Source organism: Salvelinus alpinus, chromosome 9, assembly GCF_045679555.1.
Source record: "Salvelinus alpinus chromosome 9, SLU_Salpinus.1, whole genome shotgun sequence".
In the NCBI taxonomy this organism is placed as follows: domain Eukaryota; kingdom Metazoa; phylum Chordata; class Actinopteri; order Salmoniformes; family Salmonidae; genus Salvelinus; species Salvelinus alpinus.
This window is the reverse complement of record NC_092094.1, coordinates 10,594,605-10,609,651: the sequence shown is the minus strand read 5'-3', so window position 1 is coordinate 10,609,651 and position 15,047 is coordinate 10,594,605. Positions and strand designations below refer to the sequence as shown.

General features: G+C 40.3%; 1 protein-coding gene across 1 annotated transcript; it reads right to left on the bottom strand.

The window, feature by feature from the left end:
• Positions 1–474: 474 nt before the first annotated feature.
• LOC139584292 (potassium voltage-gated channel subfamily A member 1-like) lies at positions 475–12,871 on the bottom strand. The gene is made up of 2 exons (XM_071415960.1): positions 12,129–12,871; positions 475–11,683 (listed from the first exon to the last, which is right to left on the bottom strand). Exon 2 carries the CDS (start codon positions 11,420–11,422, stop codon positions 9,944–9,946), a length of 1,479 nt encoding a protein of 492 aa, XP_071272061.1. The 5' UTR covers positions 11,423–11,683; positions 12,129–12,871; the 3' UTR covers positions 475–9,943.
• Between the last annotated feature and the right edge of the window lie 2,176 nt (positions 12,872–15,047).

The following is a 15,047-nucleotide window of genomic DNA, read 5'->3' as shown; positions in this document are numbered from 1 at the left end:
GAAGGCAGGTACTGTAGTCACGTACTGTAGCCACGTACTGAAGGCAGGTACTGAAGGCAGGTACTGTAGCCAGGTACTGAAGGCAGGTACTGTAGCCACGTACTGTAGCCACGTACTGAAGGCAGGTACTGAAGGCACTACCTGAATGCAGGGTACGTAGTTTTCAATCCAAATGATTTAATGCAGTTGTTAATCAATATTGAAGTTTTGAGCTGTTTGTAACATCGATAAAGAATGTGGCCCACGGCCGTGTCCTTGGAAAAGTCACCATTGGGGGAAAGTCACCATTGGGGGAAAGTCACCATTGGGGGAAAGTCACCATTGGGGGAAAGTCACTATTGGGGTTCGATAGAAGCGGAATCAGAAACTTAAACCCTTAGTGGCTCACAAGTACACAAACATTCAGCAGCTATAGACTTGACTAGACACCCAAAATGACCTTGTTTTCCAAGTAACTAACGACAATACACAATCTGATCCTTAACATTTATTGAATTTGATGAACGATGAAATCATACAGTGTGACATAAGTTAGAAAAGAAATACCCTTGCATATATCACAGACCATGTTTTTCTCTGACGTCTGACAAGCCCAACATATCATAGTGTAATCCTCAATATACAATGTGAAAAAATGACAAACAAACATTGGTAGTAGGCAAATGGATTACTTATAATACAAATAAAAAAGAGCAGGGGTGTATTCGATGAGGTTAAACATTAACAACATTTCAGGTAGAAATGTAACGAGTAGAGCTGACAGGACTCAGTTCTACATGACAAACATACCTGATCTAGACAAAACATTTTATATATCTATAATATTATCTTTCTATAATGTTTTCTATGTTTCTCTCTGTATTGTTGGTGAAGGGCCCGTCAGGAAGCATTTCACTGTTAGTCTACAGCTGTTGTTTACCAAGCATGTGACAAATAACATTGGATTGGATTTTGATTTAACAGACCCCGGGAGTTAACAGTCTCTCTTGTCTCTGAGCTGCTCGGTCACATTCCCATAGCAGTCAATAGGTTTTCTATCGGTTGTTATAGATATCTTATAGGATCACATTTCTTATATAGATGCACAATGGTAGCATGCTAAAATGCACCCTTGACCACCAGGGGCCATAGGACTCTAGTGCACTACTTTTGACCACCAGGGGCCATAGGACTCTAGTGCACTACTTTTGACCACCAGGGGCCATAGGACTAGTGCACTACTTTTGACCACGAGGGGCCATAGGTCTAGTGCACTGCTTTTGACCACCAGGTGCCATAGGACTCTAGTGCACTACTTTAGACCAGCAGGGGCCATAGGACTAGTGCACTACTTTTGACCACCAGGGGCAATAGGACTCTAGTGCACTACTTTTGACCCCCAGGGGCCATAGGACTAATGCACTACTTTTAACCACCAGGGGCCATAGGACTCTAGTGCACTACTACTACTACAGGGGCCATAGGACTCTGGTCAAAAGTAGTGCACTATAGAGGGAATAGGGTGCCATTTCAGACACAAATAATGTCTGACAGATGGACGGTAAGAGAAACATGTATCAATCACACATCTACCAATCACATCACTGCATTGTCATCAAACAGGAACTAGTCACCTCTCTTCACCTTTCTAACATGCTGACTAGACCGGGCGCGCGCGTGCATGCGTCAGGAAACGCAGGTTGAAATATCAACACGAATTCTGAACCAACTACATTCATTTGGGGACATGTCGAAAAGCATTAAACATATATGCCAATTTAGCTAGCTTGCTGTTGCTAGCTAATTTGTCCTGGGATATAAACATTTGGTTGTTATTTTGCCTGAAATGCACAATGTCCTCTACTACGACAATTAATCCACAGATAAAAGGGTAAACAGAGTTTGTTTCTAGTAATCTCTCCTCCTCCAGGCGGCTTTTTCTTCTTCTTTGGCGGTTGGCAACCAACTTTAAGGTGCATTACCACCACCAACTGGCCTGGAGTATGGACTTCAGTTCATCTTTCAATCACCCACGTGGGTATATGCTCCTAAATACCAATGAGGAGATGGGAGAGGCGGGACTTGCAGCGCATCAAGCGTCACAAATGGAACCAAGTTCTATTTTAACGTCTGGCTACGCAGATGCTCGTTGACGCGCGTGTGCAGTGTGGGTGCAATGATTGAATAACATGAATATGTACATTTATTTTGCAACACTCGCACACGCTCGCGCAGCATGTTAGTAAAGAGAGGTTTGAACGTATAGCCTGGTCACAGATTTGTTTGTGCTGTATAGACAACTCCTATGATTGTTGTCATTGGTCATTGCCGTGTTTGGCCTGACAATGAGCATATAGTTGGCAAGACAGCGCAAACAGATCTGAGGCCAGGCTAGTTTGAACATGGAGTGATGTTAATACTTACAACATCAGAACTGATCAGATTCAGTACATAGTGTTGCCATACTGTAGCAAGCACCAATCCGAACGTACGTCTGGTCTGAGATGAAAACGGTTCTTTAGCAAACAATAACATTTTCTAAAATACATTCAAAATAAAGGAAAATATTTGATATAGAAGCCTTTGGTTTAGATGAAAGCAAGGGTTTTCTTTAAACGATGCAGCCACTATTATAATTGATCTACAGTTTGGAAAGGTTATAAAGCTCATGCAGTCTTCTGTTGACCATGCAGTTTTTGGTTGCCATAGAGATATATGTATTCGTTATCTATACATTATCAGTTGGTTTTCAGTAATGGAAGTTTGGAAACTCTCTTAAATGGTGTGGTTTGTTTGGATGGGTTTTCCAGTGTTTCTTTAAATTAAATTAAAAGACTATCCATACATCTTGATGCTAACACAGTTGTTTGTAGTCCGGTACAGTAAATTGTCAGGACAGTAAATTGACAGTACAGTAAATTGACAGTACAGTAAATTGTCAGGACAGTAAATTGTCAGTACAGGGAATTGACAGTACAATAAATTGTCAGTACAGGGAATTGACAGTACAGTGAATTGTCAGTACAGTAAATTGACAGTACAGTAAATTGTCAGTACAGTAAATTGACAGTACAGTAAATTGTCAGTACAGTAAATTGTCAGTACAGTAAATTGTCAGTACAGTAAATTGACAGTACAGTAAATTGTCAGTACAGTAAATTGTCAGTACAGTAAATTGACAGTACAGTAAATTGACAGTACAGTAAATTGTCAGTACAGTAAATTGACAGTACAGTAAATTGACAGTACAGTAAATTGACAGTACAGTAAATTGACAGTACAGTAAATTGTCAGTACAGTAAATTGACAGTACAGTAAATTGACAGTACAGTAAATTGACAGTACAGTAAATTGATAACAATAGTACTTCAGTTTAATCATCATGGCTTTGCAAAGGAACACATTATTATTGTCTTTGATATTTCAGGATATTCTGTCATGTTCTTCCTAAATACAACCCACTAGGCACCCACTGGTGCAATCATCATTGTTTCCATATAATTTCAATGAAATTACTTTGAACCAATGTAGAATAGACCTTGAATTGACGTCTGTGCCCAGTGGGAATAAATCGTAGTATAGTGACAAATAAAATAAAAAATAAGATACACAATAAAAACATAGATATCATTGGTTTTGACATGTTGCTCTATAAAGTTGCTTGCAATACTCTATTTAACAGTGTTTCTTTCTTCTTTTTAGATATAGTTTACTTTTACTTGAGTTTCTCTGAATGGTATTTTTTAAAAGACCTCACTCGTTTTTCTTTTGAATAGCATACATTATACAAACAAACCAATATAGGCACCATCTCAGACTCTCGTTCACACTAGACACACAGCCCTTCAATCCTGTGGGAGGGTACTTCTGGCTACTCTGCTCCATTAGTCAACATAGCTTCCTTTCTGGAAAACTACTCCAGGTTAACCTAGGAGGTGGATGGGGATTGGATGGCCACTGTACAATACCTATATTTGGCCATTTCATAGCTTTTCTCTGCTTAGTGTTAGGACAGGGTCGTGTTCATTAGGCACCAAATAGAATAAACCGCTCTAAACCGGAGTGAAATGGGGAGGCCTATCTTGTAGGCCAACTTGTCAGATAAGAAAAACTATTTTTCATTTTCTGTACCAAAAAATGTTTTAAAACTTTGGGGATTTACTCTCTGTCCAATAAGAAACTCAAAATGTTCTTGTTGCAAAATGTTTTACAACTGTTTTCCCTAATGAACATGACTCAGGTGTTAACTTTGATCTTTAACCTTTGACCCCACTGACCTTAATGAAATCAAAGAATACAACAAACAACATATACAGACAGCCATGTTGTAAATATCTGTAAAGACATCGAGACCATCTGTCTTCTCCATATCTTTTTTAAATAGATTAATGAATCTCTTATTTTACAAAAGTTTCTAAGAAAACAGGTACCTGTAATTCTATTGCTATAAGAATGCATTGTTTTTTTGTTTTTTTATAGAATAGTTAAATGCATAGCACCATGCATAGATTGCCCTCACGGCAAGAGCAATGGATGTACTGGTATCGTGACGTGAGGGGTTTCGCATGGGTTCCCTCAAACTTGGATGTCACTAGCTACCACAGCCACAAATTCAAAGGTTTAGCCATACTTATGACTTTGTGAATGGGGTAACTAGTGACGGCCCTCAACCTCACTGTGAACTGTTGCATCATGGGTATTTGGTGGAATAGGACATATTTTGTCCAACCACTCTTCTGGGCCATAAGAGAAACCACATATGGTAAAAACATATAATTTACCTGATGGTCAGCTAGCTACTGTACATGGTAGAGATACTTTGTATGTATAAACTCACCTCAACCACTCCAATACCCCTGCACATTGACTAAGGTGCTGGCAGTGGCCTGTATATACAACCACTCCAATACCTCAGCACATTGACTAAGGTGCTGGCAGTGGCCTGTATATACAACCACTCCAGTACCCCAGCACATTGAATAAGGTACTGGCAGTGGCCTGTATATACAACCACTCCAATACCTCAGCACATTGACTAAGGTGCTGGCAGTGGCCTGTATATACAACCACTCCAGTACCCCAGCACATTGAATAAGGTACTGGCAGTGGCCTGTATATACAACCACTCCAATACCTCAGCACATTGACTAAGGTGCTGGCAGTGGCCTGTATATACAACCACTCCAGTACCCCAGCACATTGAATAAGGTACTGGCAGTGGCCTGTATATACTTACATTCTCTTGTTTTTCTTGTGTGGTTTTTATTTAAATGTTTCTTTCTATTAGTATCTACTGTATCTATTATTATTATCACTGTGTTATTGGGAAAAAGCTCTCAAGGTGAGAATTTGACTATACTGTTTTACAGCTGTTGTATCTTGTCAAAGTGACAGATAAACGTTGACACTTGAAACTTGAGATAGGAGAGCCACTTTGTATTGGTTGTATTTGGGAGATTCTGTATCTGTTCTTAAGACTTGATGACATTCTCTTGGTCAGAAACCCTGAAAATCCCTGACACAGAAGTAACACTTATGTTATTTATTTTTTGACTCAAATGTCAACTTCACTGACATATTGAACTGATATGTCAACTGAAGTGACATCTAGGAAGGCTCTCTGATAGACAGACACATTCTAAGTTTGCAGCAAATCAATAATGAGAGCAAATCAACATAAGCATAGCAAATAACAACGAGCAACTAGATTCACAGAATCAAACAAGGCCTCTTCGCCAAACAATGTGTACATTAGCCTGCTTTGCCAGCTTGCTGTTAGTCCACGAAGACCCTTTTCACACTGTCGTGGAGACCCGAAAGGAAATATGGTACAGTCCTTTTCATCCAAGTAACATACAGTCATAAGGGTAATTGAATCTTTAGCTATGTTGATGTGTGGGCATCATTACATCCGTTGTGTGTAATCCCTTGACTTCAGTGTCACAAACATTTCTAGGAGTGATACCAGTGTCATGCCTTGATTCTAAATGCTCTTGTCATTTCATATTGATTTTGATTATGACAGCCAAAATGTTGCTTAAACAACATAACAGCATTTACAAAGCATCCTTAAGCTTTGCTGAAAGCTGGAAGACACAATGATGAAATACATGTAGAGCAAATTGAGCAAATTGAACTAGCAAAGACTGTGGAGCCTTTTATAATTTGCTTATAATGCCCAGGGTGAAATCCCAATATGCCAAAAGAAATCTACTTAAAACTCCCTGGGTACTTCATTGTCCTTCTGCGACAGATACACACAGAAATATAATTACTAGAATGGCCATTCCTCATCAATGAAATGTGGCCCACTTTTCAGGCATTCACAGATATAATTGGACAGGATAGTTCTATGACGTAATAGCAGTGGTGTAAAGTACTTCAAAGTACTACTTAAGTCGTTTTTTGGGGTATCTGTACTTTATTTTACTATTTATATTTTTGGACTACTTTTACTTCACTACATTCCTAAAGAAAATGATGTACTTTTTACATATATTTTCCCTGACACCCAAAAGTACTCGTTACATTTTGAATGCTTAGCAGGACAGAAAGGGTCCAATTCACGCATGTATCAAGGGAACATCCCTGGTCATCTCTACTGCCGCTGACCTGGTGGACTCACTAAACACAAATGCTTTGTTTCTGAATGATGTCTGAGTGTTGGACTGTGCCCCTGGCTATCCGTAAATTCAAAAAACATTAACAATTGTGTCATCTGGTTTGCTTAATATAAGGAATTTTAAATGATTTATACTTTTACTTTTGATACATAAGTACATTTATAACCAAATACTTTAAAACTTTTACTCAAGTAGTATTTTACTTGGTGACTTTCACTTTTACATGAGTCATTTCCTGTTAAGGTATCTTGACTTTTTCTCAAGTATGACTACTGGGTACTTTATCCACCACTGCGTAATAGTATCAAACCTGCATTGCTTCTCAACTGTCACACCAAAGAATCCAAATGTTTACCCTCAGAAACTGCTGCCCTATCTACATAGTCATGGAACACCATCCTGTATAACTACTGCTGTACACACCTTTTCTATTCATATACTGTCTATACACACCATTGCTAGGTAGTATTGCACTGTTGGAGCTAGAAACATAAAACATTTCTCTGCACCTGCGATAACGTTTGCTAAATATGTGTACGTGACCAATACAATTTGATTTGATTTGATTTGAAACCAAACCACTTGTATTAACATGTTTTTCGAGAATCAGACAGTCTAAATCATTATGCTCTGGTCTACTCTGCTACTACAGATGTAGGATCTTAATTTGAGCTAGTTTTCTACAGCAGGAAAATAATTTTGCAGCAACAGGATATGTGGATTATAATTAATGGATTTCTTTTTGTAAGGGTTGATACATTTTACATTAGGGCAAATCAGAAATTACACTTTAAAAGCCTTTTTAAACCTTGAATATACAACAAGTTTGCATTTCTTGCCACGCAGGAAAATGATCATCAACAAAAGAGTGATCAAATTAAGATCCTACATCTGTATAGAAATCTTTGTTTCTCTTCTTTTTTGATTATGCATAGCTTGGAAGGAAAGGGGATAGGGTTAAGGGTGCTAGAGTATATTTTAAGTGCTTCTAACTATTCAGCATCTGGGCCTGTATTCACAAAGTGTCTCAGAGTAGGAGCACAGCTCTAGGATCAGATTAGCCTTTTAGATCAGAATGAATAAGATGACATGGACATTGGGGGACCTGATCCTAGATCTGCGCTCCTACTCTGAGGCACTTTGTAAGTGCAGGCCCTGATGACCACAGCCTAGTCCACTAAAAGGCCATTTTTCATGTTGTGGAAGAAGTAAGCTCTGCTCTGCATCGATATAGCCTGCTTGCAGCTCTGCCTGGCTAGGAGTATAGCTTCAGTTCTGCAGTGAGTTCTGCAGTAACCTCACTGAGGTAGACACGCAAGACTTATGGCACATAAATCAATAGCAACAATGCAATGCAAAGCAAATGCAAAGCAATGGATATTCCCTTTGGATTTGAAGTGGTGCATGGGTGAAGAAACATAAAGCACAGGAGGATGGTTGGTTCCAGGAAGAGCATAAGTGCATCATGAGGACAACAATGTTGAGTTGTTCTAGAATCTTGTTCTAGAATCTTGTTCTAGAATCTTGGGTCAACTAAATCCTGGGTCATGTTGGTAATGGACTTCCATGGTTGTTTTGGTTGAACATTCTCTCACTGTATTAATAACCATCCTCATCATCATCATCGTCCACATCAATAACAGCATTAATAACAGCATAATGCGAAAACAAGATCTTCTGCACCTGATCTGTTCAACATGTATTTATGTTGTAGGCTATATACACAGAGGCACTTTCACTGAACCTGTTGCATGGTGAGAGGGGTAAAGGCACTAGCAACTAAAGTGCAAAATAATGATTTGCAATATTTATTAAACAAACGCTAATTTCATTCAAATTAGAGCTATTTCGATTGTTTTGTTTATGAAAATAAACAAACGACCCTAAATTTTGTGGTGAAATGGAAGACATGACTCATAATATGTTTACTTTTTCTTTGTTCAAAGAAGGTCCATGCACTGCACTATTGAAGTAATACTGTAATACTTGGTGCGTATTTATGAGAATATGCGTTTTTGATAATAGGTATTTATTCTGCTTCTTTGATCGAGAACGTTTTAAGTCTGAACCCCCGAGTTGGGTTTGGATATACTGTATTTTGTCACATTTCAGAAACGTTTCAGGGATTCATGTTTTAATTACCCACGTTTCGTTTCCATGACAGTATGAGACACTATTCAGTGTCTGTAACTGCAACAAGCTGAATACTGAATACATGCATTAGATATACTAGTATACACAGTATCTAGTCGATAGGCCGTAATGCAGGTTGCTTTTTCTCATGCTATGATCTTAGTTTAGTTACTGTTTCCCTTACGATTTTTTAACATTCACTCCCTAGATACTTCTAAACGATTAGCATTTTGAAATGAAGAACTATTTGAAACCAGTACTGCACTCTCAGTGAAACAAAAGCATAAAGGGGTGGATGAATCGAATGAAGGCATGGGGGGGGATGCAAATATCCAAAATGTTTTTTTCCTCCATTATTATGAGGTTATGTCTCATCGTCACGCATGCCAATATCAACATGTATGGGGAGTTTCTAAACATGCTCATGTGAAGCTCTTCTGTTTAATAATTGTGCTGTCTTGCATTAAAGGGCTAAAATCCCATTGAATCACTTAGTGATATCATAATTACAGCATCTTACTGCTGGAAAATAGCAGCATTGCGGATGTCCGTATCCTAGATCCTCCTCGTCATCATCCAAACCAGGAGATCAGTGATCAGTCTTTTTCCTGGGCGCTTTGCTGGATAGTAAATCCTTTGATGACAGAGGGGTAAGAGAAGTAGCCTCTGACTTCAGGCGAGGCGTCGCTCGATCCGACCACTGTCTGACTGCTACAGATGCTGACTTGCGTCTCTCTCTCTCTCTGCAGGCAGCAGAGCATATTTCTGATGCATTTTCTCCTTGATGCATTGTGCAACTTGCTGAAATGTTGTTATCTGTAATCCATGCATAACATTTTAATTACGACGCCTGGCTTCGTCTGATAAAGACAGATATGTCCTCATGAGTGCTGTTGGTTAGTGTTCCTCCAAGGACGCCCGCATTTGCTTGTGTGTGTTAAATAGAAGTTTTCTTTTTTCTTTTTCAATACTTATTTAAAGGATCATTTTAGAATAATTAAGTTACTCTATCTATATGTTATATTCTCTAGTAACAGCTTCATTTTCTTTTTCCCCTGTAATAATTACTTTCAAATTGCTGAGCATGGTTGTTGTTGTAATGCTAGAACGCTTATAGGAGGTGAATGAAGCTTTCAGACCTGATGGTCTAGTGCAGTTAACGGCAGTTAACATGTGACGGCATCATTTAAGTCCCACGGTGTCTAATTCTACACATCTGTAAGCAGCTTGCTTTTATTTACACAGTTTTGGTTGGCTATAGTGCAATTGCCAGTTCTGAGGTTTGCCTCTCTAAAGTTGTCGATGCTATTATTTATATCTCCATCGATCTCCATGTACTCTGATTTGCTGACAGTGGACGAGCTGCGGCGACTAGAGTTGCTTTCACTAATGTTTGGTTCACTAACTTCTAAGAGTTTGGCCTGCTCCTCTCCCTCGGTCTCCCTGTGGTAGAAGTAGTTGAAGTTGGACACAATGACAGGCACTGGGAGCGCAATCGTCAACACACCGGCTATGGCGCAAAGGGAGCCCACTATCTTACCCCCTATAGTGACAGGCACCATGTCCCCATAGCCCACAGTTGTCATAGATACCACGGCCCACCAGAAGGCTTCTGGGATGCTGCCGAAGTACGACCCTTTCTCCTCGGCCTCTGCGAAATACACCGCGCTGGAGAACAGGATGACTCCAATGAAGAGGAAGAAGATGAGCAATCCGAGCTCGCGCATACTGGCCTTGAGGGTTTGTCCCAGGATCTGCAATCCTTTGGAGTGTCGTGACAGCTTGAAGATTCTAAACACTCTGACCAGACGGATCACCCTGAGGATGGCCAGAGATGTTGCCTGCTCCCCCATGCCCTCGTCCTGGTCTTCGGGGTCCTCAGCCAGCTCCGTTCCCAGTGTGATGAAGTAAGGAATGATGGCCACTATATCAATGATGTTCATCATGTTTTTGGAGAAGACCGCCTTGCTTGGACACGCGAAAAAACGCACTAACAACTCAAACGAGAACCAGATAATGCAAAGAGTTTCAATAATGAAGAAGGGATCTTTTAGGATGTTTGGTTTGTAGTAAAAAGTATGGTTCCCTACAGTCTTAAACCGACCTCTAGGGTCTTCTTTCAAGTCAGGTAAAGTCTCTAAACAAAAGATGACTATAGAAATCAGAATGACCATAACAGATACTATAGCAATCCCTCTGGCTGGACCGGAGCTCTCTGGGTGCTCAAAAAGCAGCCAGATCTGACGCTGGAACTCCTTCTCAGGTAAAGGACGTTCTTCCTCCCTGACGAAGCCCTCATCCTCACGGAATTTCTCCATGGCATCCACTCCCAACTCATAAAACTTTATCTCTTCCGAGAACATATCCAATGGGACGTTGACGGGCCTTCTCAGCCTACCGCCAGACTGGTAATAGTAGAGGATGGCATCGAAACTGGGACGGTTTCTATCAAAGAAATACTCGTTTCTCAGGTGGTCAAAGTAGCGCATCCTCTTCTTGGGGTTGCCTAGCAATGTCTCGGGGAACTGGGAGAGAGTTTTGAGTTGCGTCTCGAACCGCATCCCCGCTATGTTGATGACCACCCTCTCGCAGCAGTCGTGGTCTTCGTGGTCGGGGGGGTACGAGTCCTGCGGGTGCCCCGGCACTGCCACGGTCTCGTCCATGTTATCTCCTGCCACTACGGTCATCTTGTAGCTCAAATTCGGGAGCTCTGTTGCAGCAGGAGTTGTGGAATTCCGGTTGTCCGGTTAATCTGATTGAACAGGCGGCATTCAGGTTTAGGCAGTATACAATTTCCTTCTGCACTCTTCTTCTTCTCCCCCTATTTCTTGTGCTAGTCCCCAGATAGGGGGGGTATAACTTGCTTTGCCTCAGTGCGGCTCCACTGCGGTTCTGGCTGACTCAAACATTGCTGCTCTCCGCTGCATCTGCTGCTGCTGCTGATGCCTCTGTCACACAGTCAGAGAGAAAAAAAATAGAAAATAACGGATCTAAGGAGCAGTGGAGATATATGCTGGCTCAGCAATTTCTGCCATTTATTTATTTATTTGGCCTCTAGGCTACATTTCCTGTCTGTTTATTTATCAGCGTTTAAAGGGGAAAACTATATTGTTTTATTGGTGATAATCTAGACATAAAGCAATCGACTATGCATATTATATTTGACAGGGTTAAATGTCATATAATTGCACCACTTTATATGCATGTTTTGTCACATAACACTGTTTGAAACTTGCCTCACGCAAATAATGAAGTGTTAAATACACTAAAAATAACAGTCTATAAATGGCCTAATAGTAATAGATAACAATAGCCTTGGAAGTATTCCTCTTGACCGTAAACCTCAAATGACAGACAGACAGACAGACAGAGTGCACCAGTTTCAAGGCTTACCTCAGGATGATCGTGAAGGAATCCTGACGGAATGCGTCTTGTCCGCGACTCAGCACAGTCATTCAACGCTAGGACATCCTGGACATCCGGAGAGTTGTTGTCATGTGTTAATATATTAACACTTTACGTTGCACCCCATCGCAACACATTGGAGCTTTCCTCTGTGCAGCGTCAGATCGCCCTGGTAGGCTAAAACTCTCAAGGCATCACTGTCTGAGCCGTTCATCTCGGATAACTTAAATGTCTTATTTGTCTACATCTTGATCCTGTCGTCTCTTCTTCACATTCGATGTCAAATCACGCGGGAGTCAGAGGAGAAACGTGAAGATGGAAAAAACTGAGAAAAAGTAACTGTAAGCCGCAACGTCTGTAGCCGGTTGGGCGGTTGGGCGGTTGGGTACTTCGGACTGAACGCCTTATACCGCAGGAGAAAGTATTATTTTGCCATTCAGCGGGGAGATACATTAAGGGGCAATAAGCGAACACTTGCCATTTTCAGACATTACCGCATCAGCAGAAATGTCCTGTTACGAGTAGCCTAGACAATATGACGGGCATTCTGGGATGTGTTTTACCTCGAGCCGGCACACTGTTAAGAGGGGATGGAGACTGGAGGTGCTTAAAATAGAGGGAGGAGTCGATTATGTGAAGAGAGAATCATTTCTAAATAATGGTTCAGCATCTTGTTGTTCAGTATTTCACATGCAAGGAGAGTGGAGGTGGAGAGAAAGTGGAGTGTGTGTGTGTGTGTGTGTGTGTGTGTGTGTGTGTGTGTGTGTGTGTGTGTGTGTGTGTGTGTGTGTGTGTGTGTGTGTGTGTGTGGTGGGGCGGGGGTGAGCGTGGGAGAGGGAGAGAGAAGGAGGGAGGGAGTAGAGCGCGGTTCGACGCAATGCAGACCGGCTATACTAAAGCACGCTGCCACGAGTTCTCTCTACACCACAAAAGCAAGAGCATTGTGTGTGCCAACATTGGCGTAATATCTGCTCTTCTGAAGGAAGGGTTATGAGCCAGCCAGTACCTTAATAATTATTTCCCAACCAATGGTCCTAATGATAGGCTACTGATAAACTTATATTTTAAAACTTAAACTACAGTAATGAATTCATACCGTTTACATGCTTCTCTCTCAACTTTCGCAGTAGTACATACTCTCCTATCAGCTCAATTCTGTGAGTGGCCACTGACCGGAAAGAGCGGTTGCGGTACAGACCATTTCAGCAGGAGTGCCTGTTTCAGCACCATGGACAGCGGTCTCGAGCAGCGCGTCTCCGAACAGAGCGCGCTCGACCATTATCCTGACCACCTACCCCCTGCCCTTCCTAGTGCATGGCGCAATGTTCTGTTGTTGTTACTGTCAATCTAATCGATAGGACTAATTGAAAACAGGCATGTTACTGTTTTAAGATAGATCTGTTTCAAGTTACAGTGAGTTCATTTAATTAACTTTTTTTTTAATAGAAGTCCTCCATTAGTGAATGTTAGTTATTGGCTTATAAATGATCAGACAACTCCTAACTCTTTCGCGTCATCCTTGATGATTTTATGAAATTGTCTTTTGTTATGTGTGTTTTTAAAATTGATCTAATTAACATACCAAATTCGAAAAATGTCTAGGGTCATTACTTTTGGATCTTATGGATGTAATAAACAAAAAAAGATATGATAATTTACAAAGCATGATTAATTGTACATACTGTAGAAGTAGGCCTATAGGCATGAATACACCAATGGCCATGTGCCAATGTAGCCAGCAGATGAAGCTAATTGTATCAATATCCCACAACTCAATATTTATTACCACACATTGTAATTTCATCACATCTGTGTAGCTTTATCGATATATCCATTAGGAACGAGTCTAGGATTAATGCTACAACTCAAATAGTGTTCTGTAGGCCTAGCATTAAAATGTAAAATTCGTTTTGTGAGTTAGGCCATCTATTTCATTCGAAATTACAATTGTAAATCAACAATATCCTTTTTTAAGTTGTTACAGTCAACCGGGCACTCAACAATAGGGAAGGCTGCTATGGACATGATCCATTGACAATCCATTGATAGACATTAAGGAAAACATAAATTGTAGTGAACTCGAATATCATTAATAAGAAATGGACTGTATTCCCAACCCTCCCTCTCTGCACAACACATCTCCATGACACTCTCTCCGTGATATTACCATGACCTAATCACTGACATAGTATTACATGATCAGACAGATGTATAATACATTGTATTACAGCTTATCTTGTGGTTGTTATAAAGCACAAAGCACACATCTGACAACAGCACTACTGTATGTGATATATGAGAATGGAACTGGGAGTAATTGGAGGGATCAAGCCCACTCACTGTAAAGCTCAGCTATCTAGGTACCATTGTGCTTAACACTCCAAATCCATTAATAATGTTACAGAGAGGGAAGCCATCTTATAGGTGTTCTTTTACACTACTTTCTTTCCTCTGGATCTCTCTCAATTCAATTCAATGGGCTTTATTAGCAAGGCAAACATATGTTTGTTGACATTGCAGTCAAATAGATAATAAACAAAAGTGAAATAAACAATATATAAATTAACAGTAAACATTAGACTCACAAAAGTTCGAAAGGAATAAAGACATTTCAAATGTCATATTATGTATATATATATACAGCATTGTAACGATGTGCAAATGGTTGAAGTACAAAAGGGAAAATAAATAAACATAAATATGGGTTGTATTTACAATGGTGTTTGTTCTTCACTGGTTGCCCTTTTCTTGTGGCAACAGGTCACAAATCTTGCTGCTGTGATGGCACACTGTGGTATTTCACCCAATAGATATGGGAGTTTATTAAAATTGGGTTTGTTTTCTAGTTCTTTGTGGATCTGTGTAATCTGAGGGAAATATGTGTCTCTAATATGGTCATACATTTGG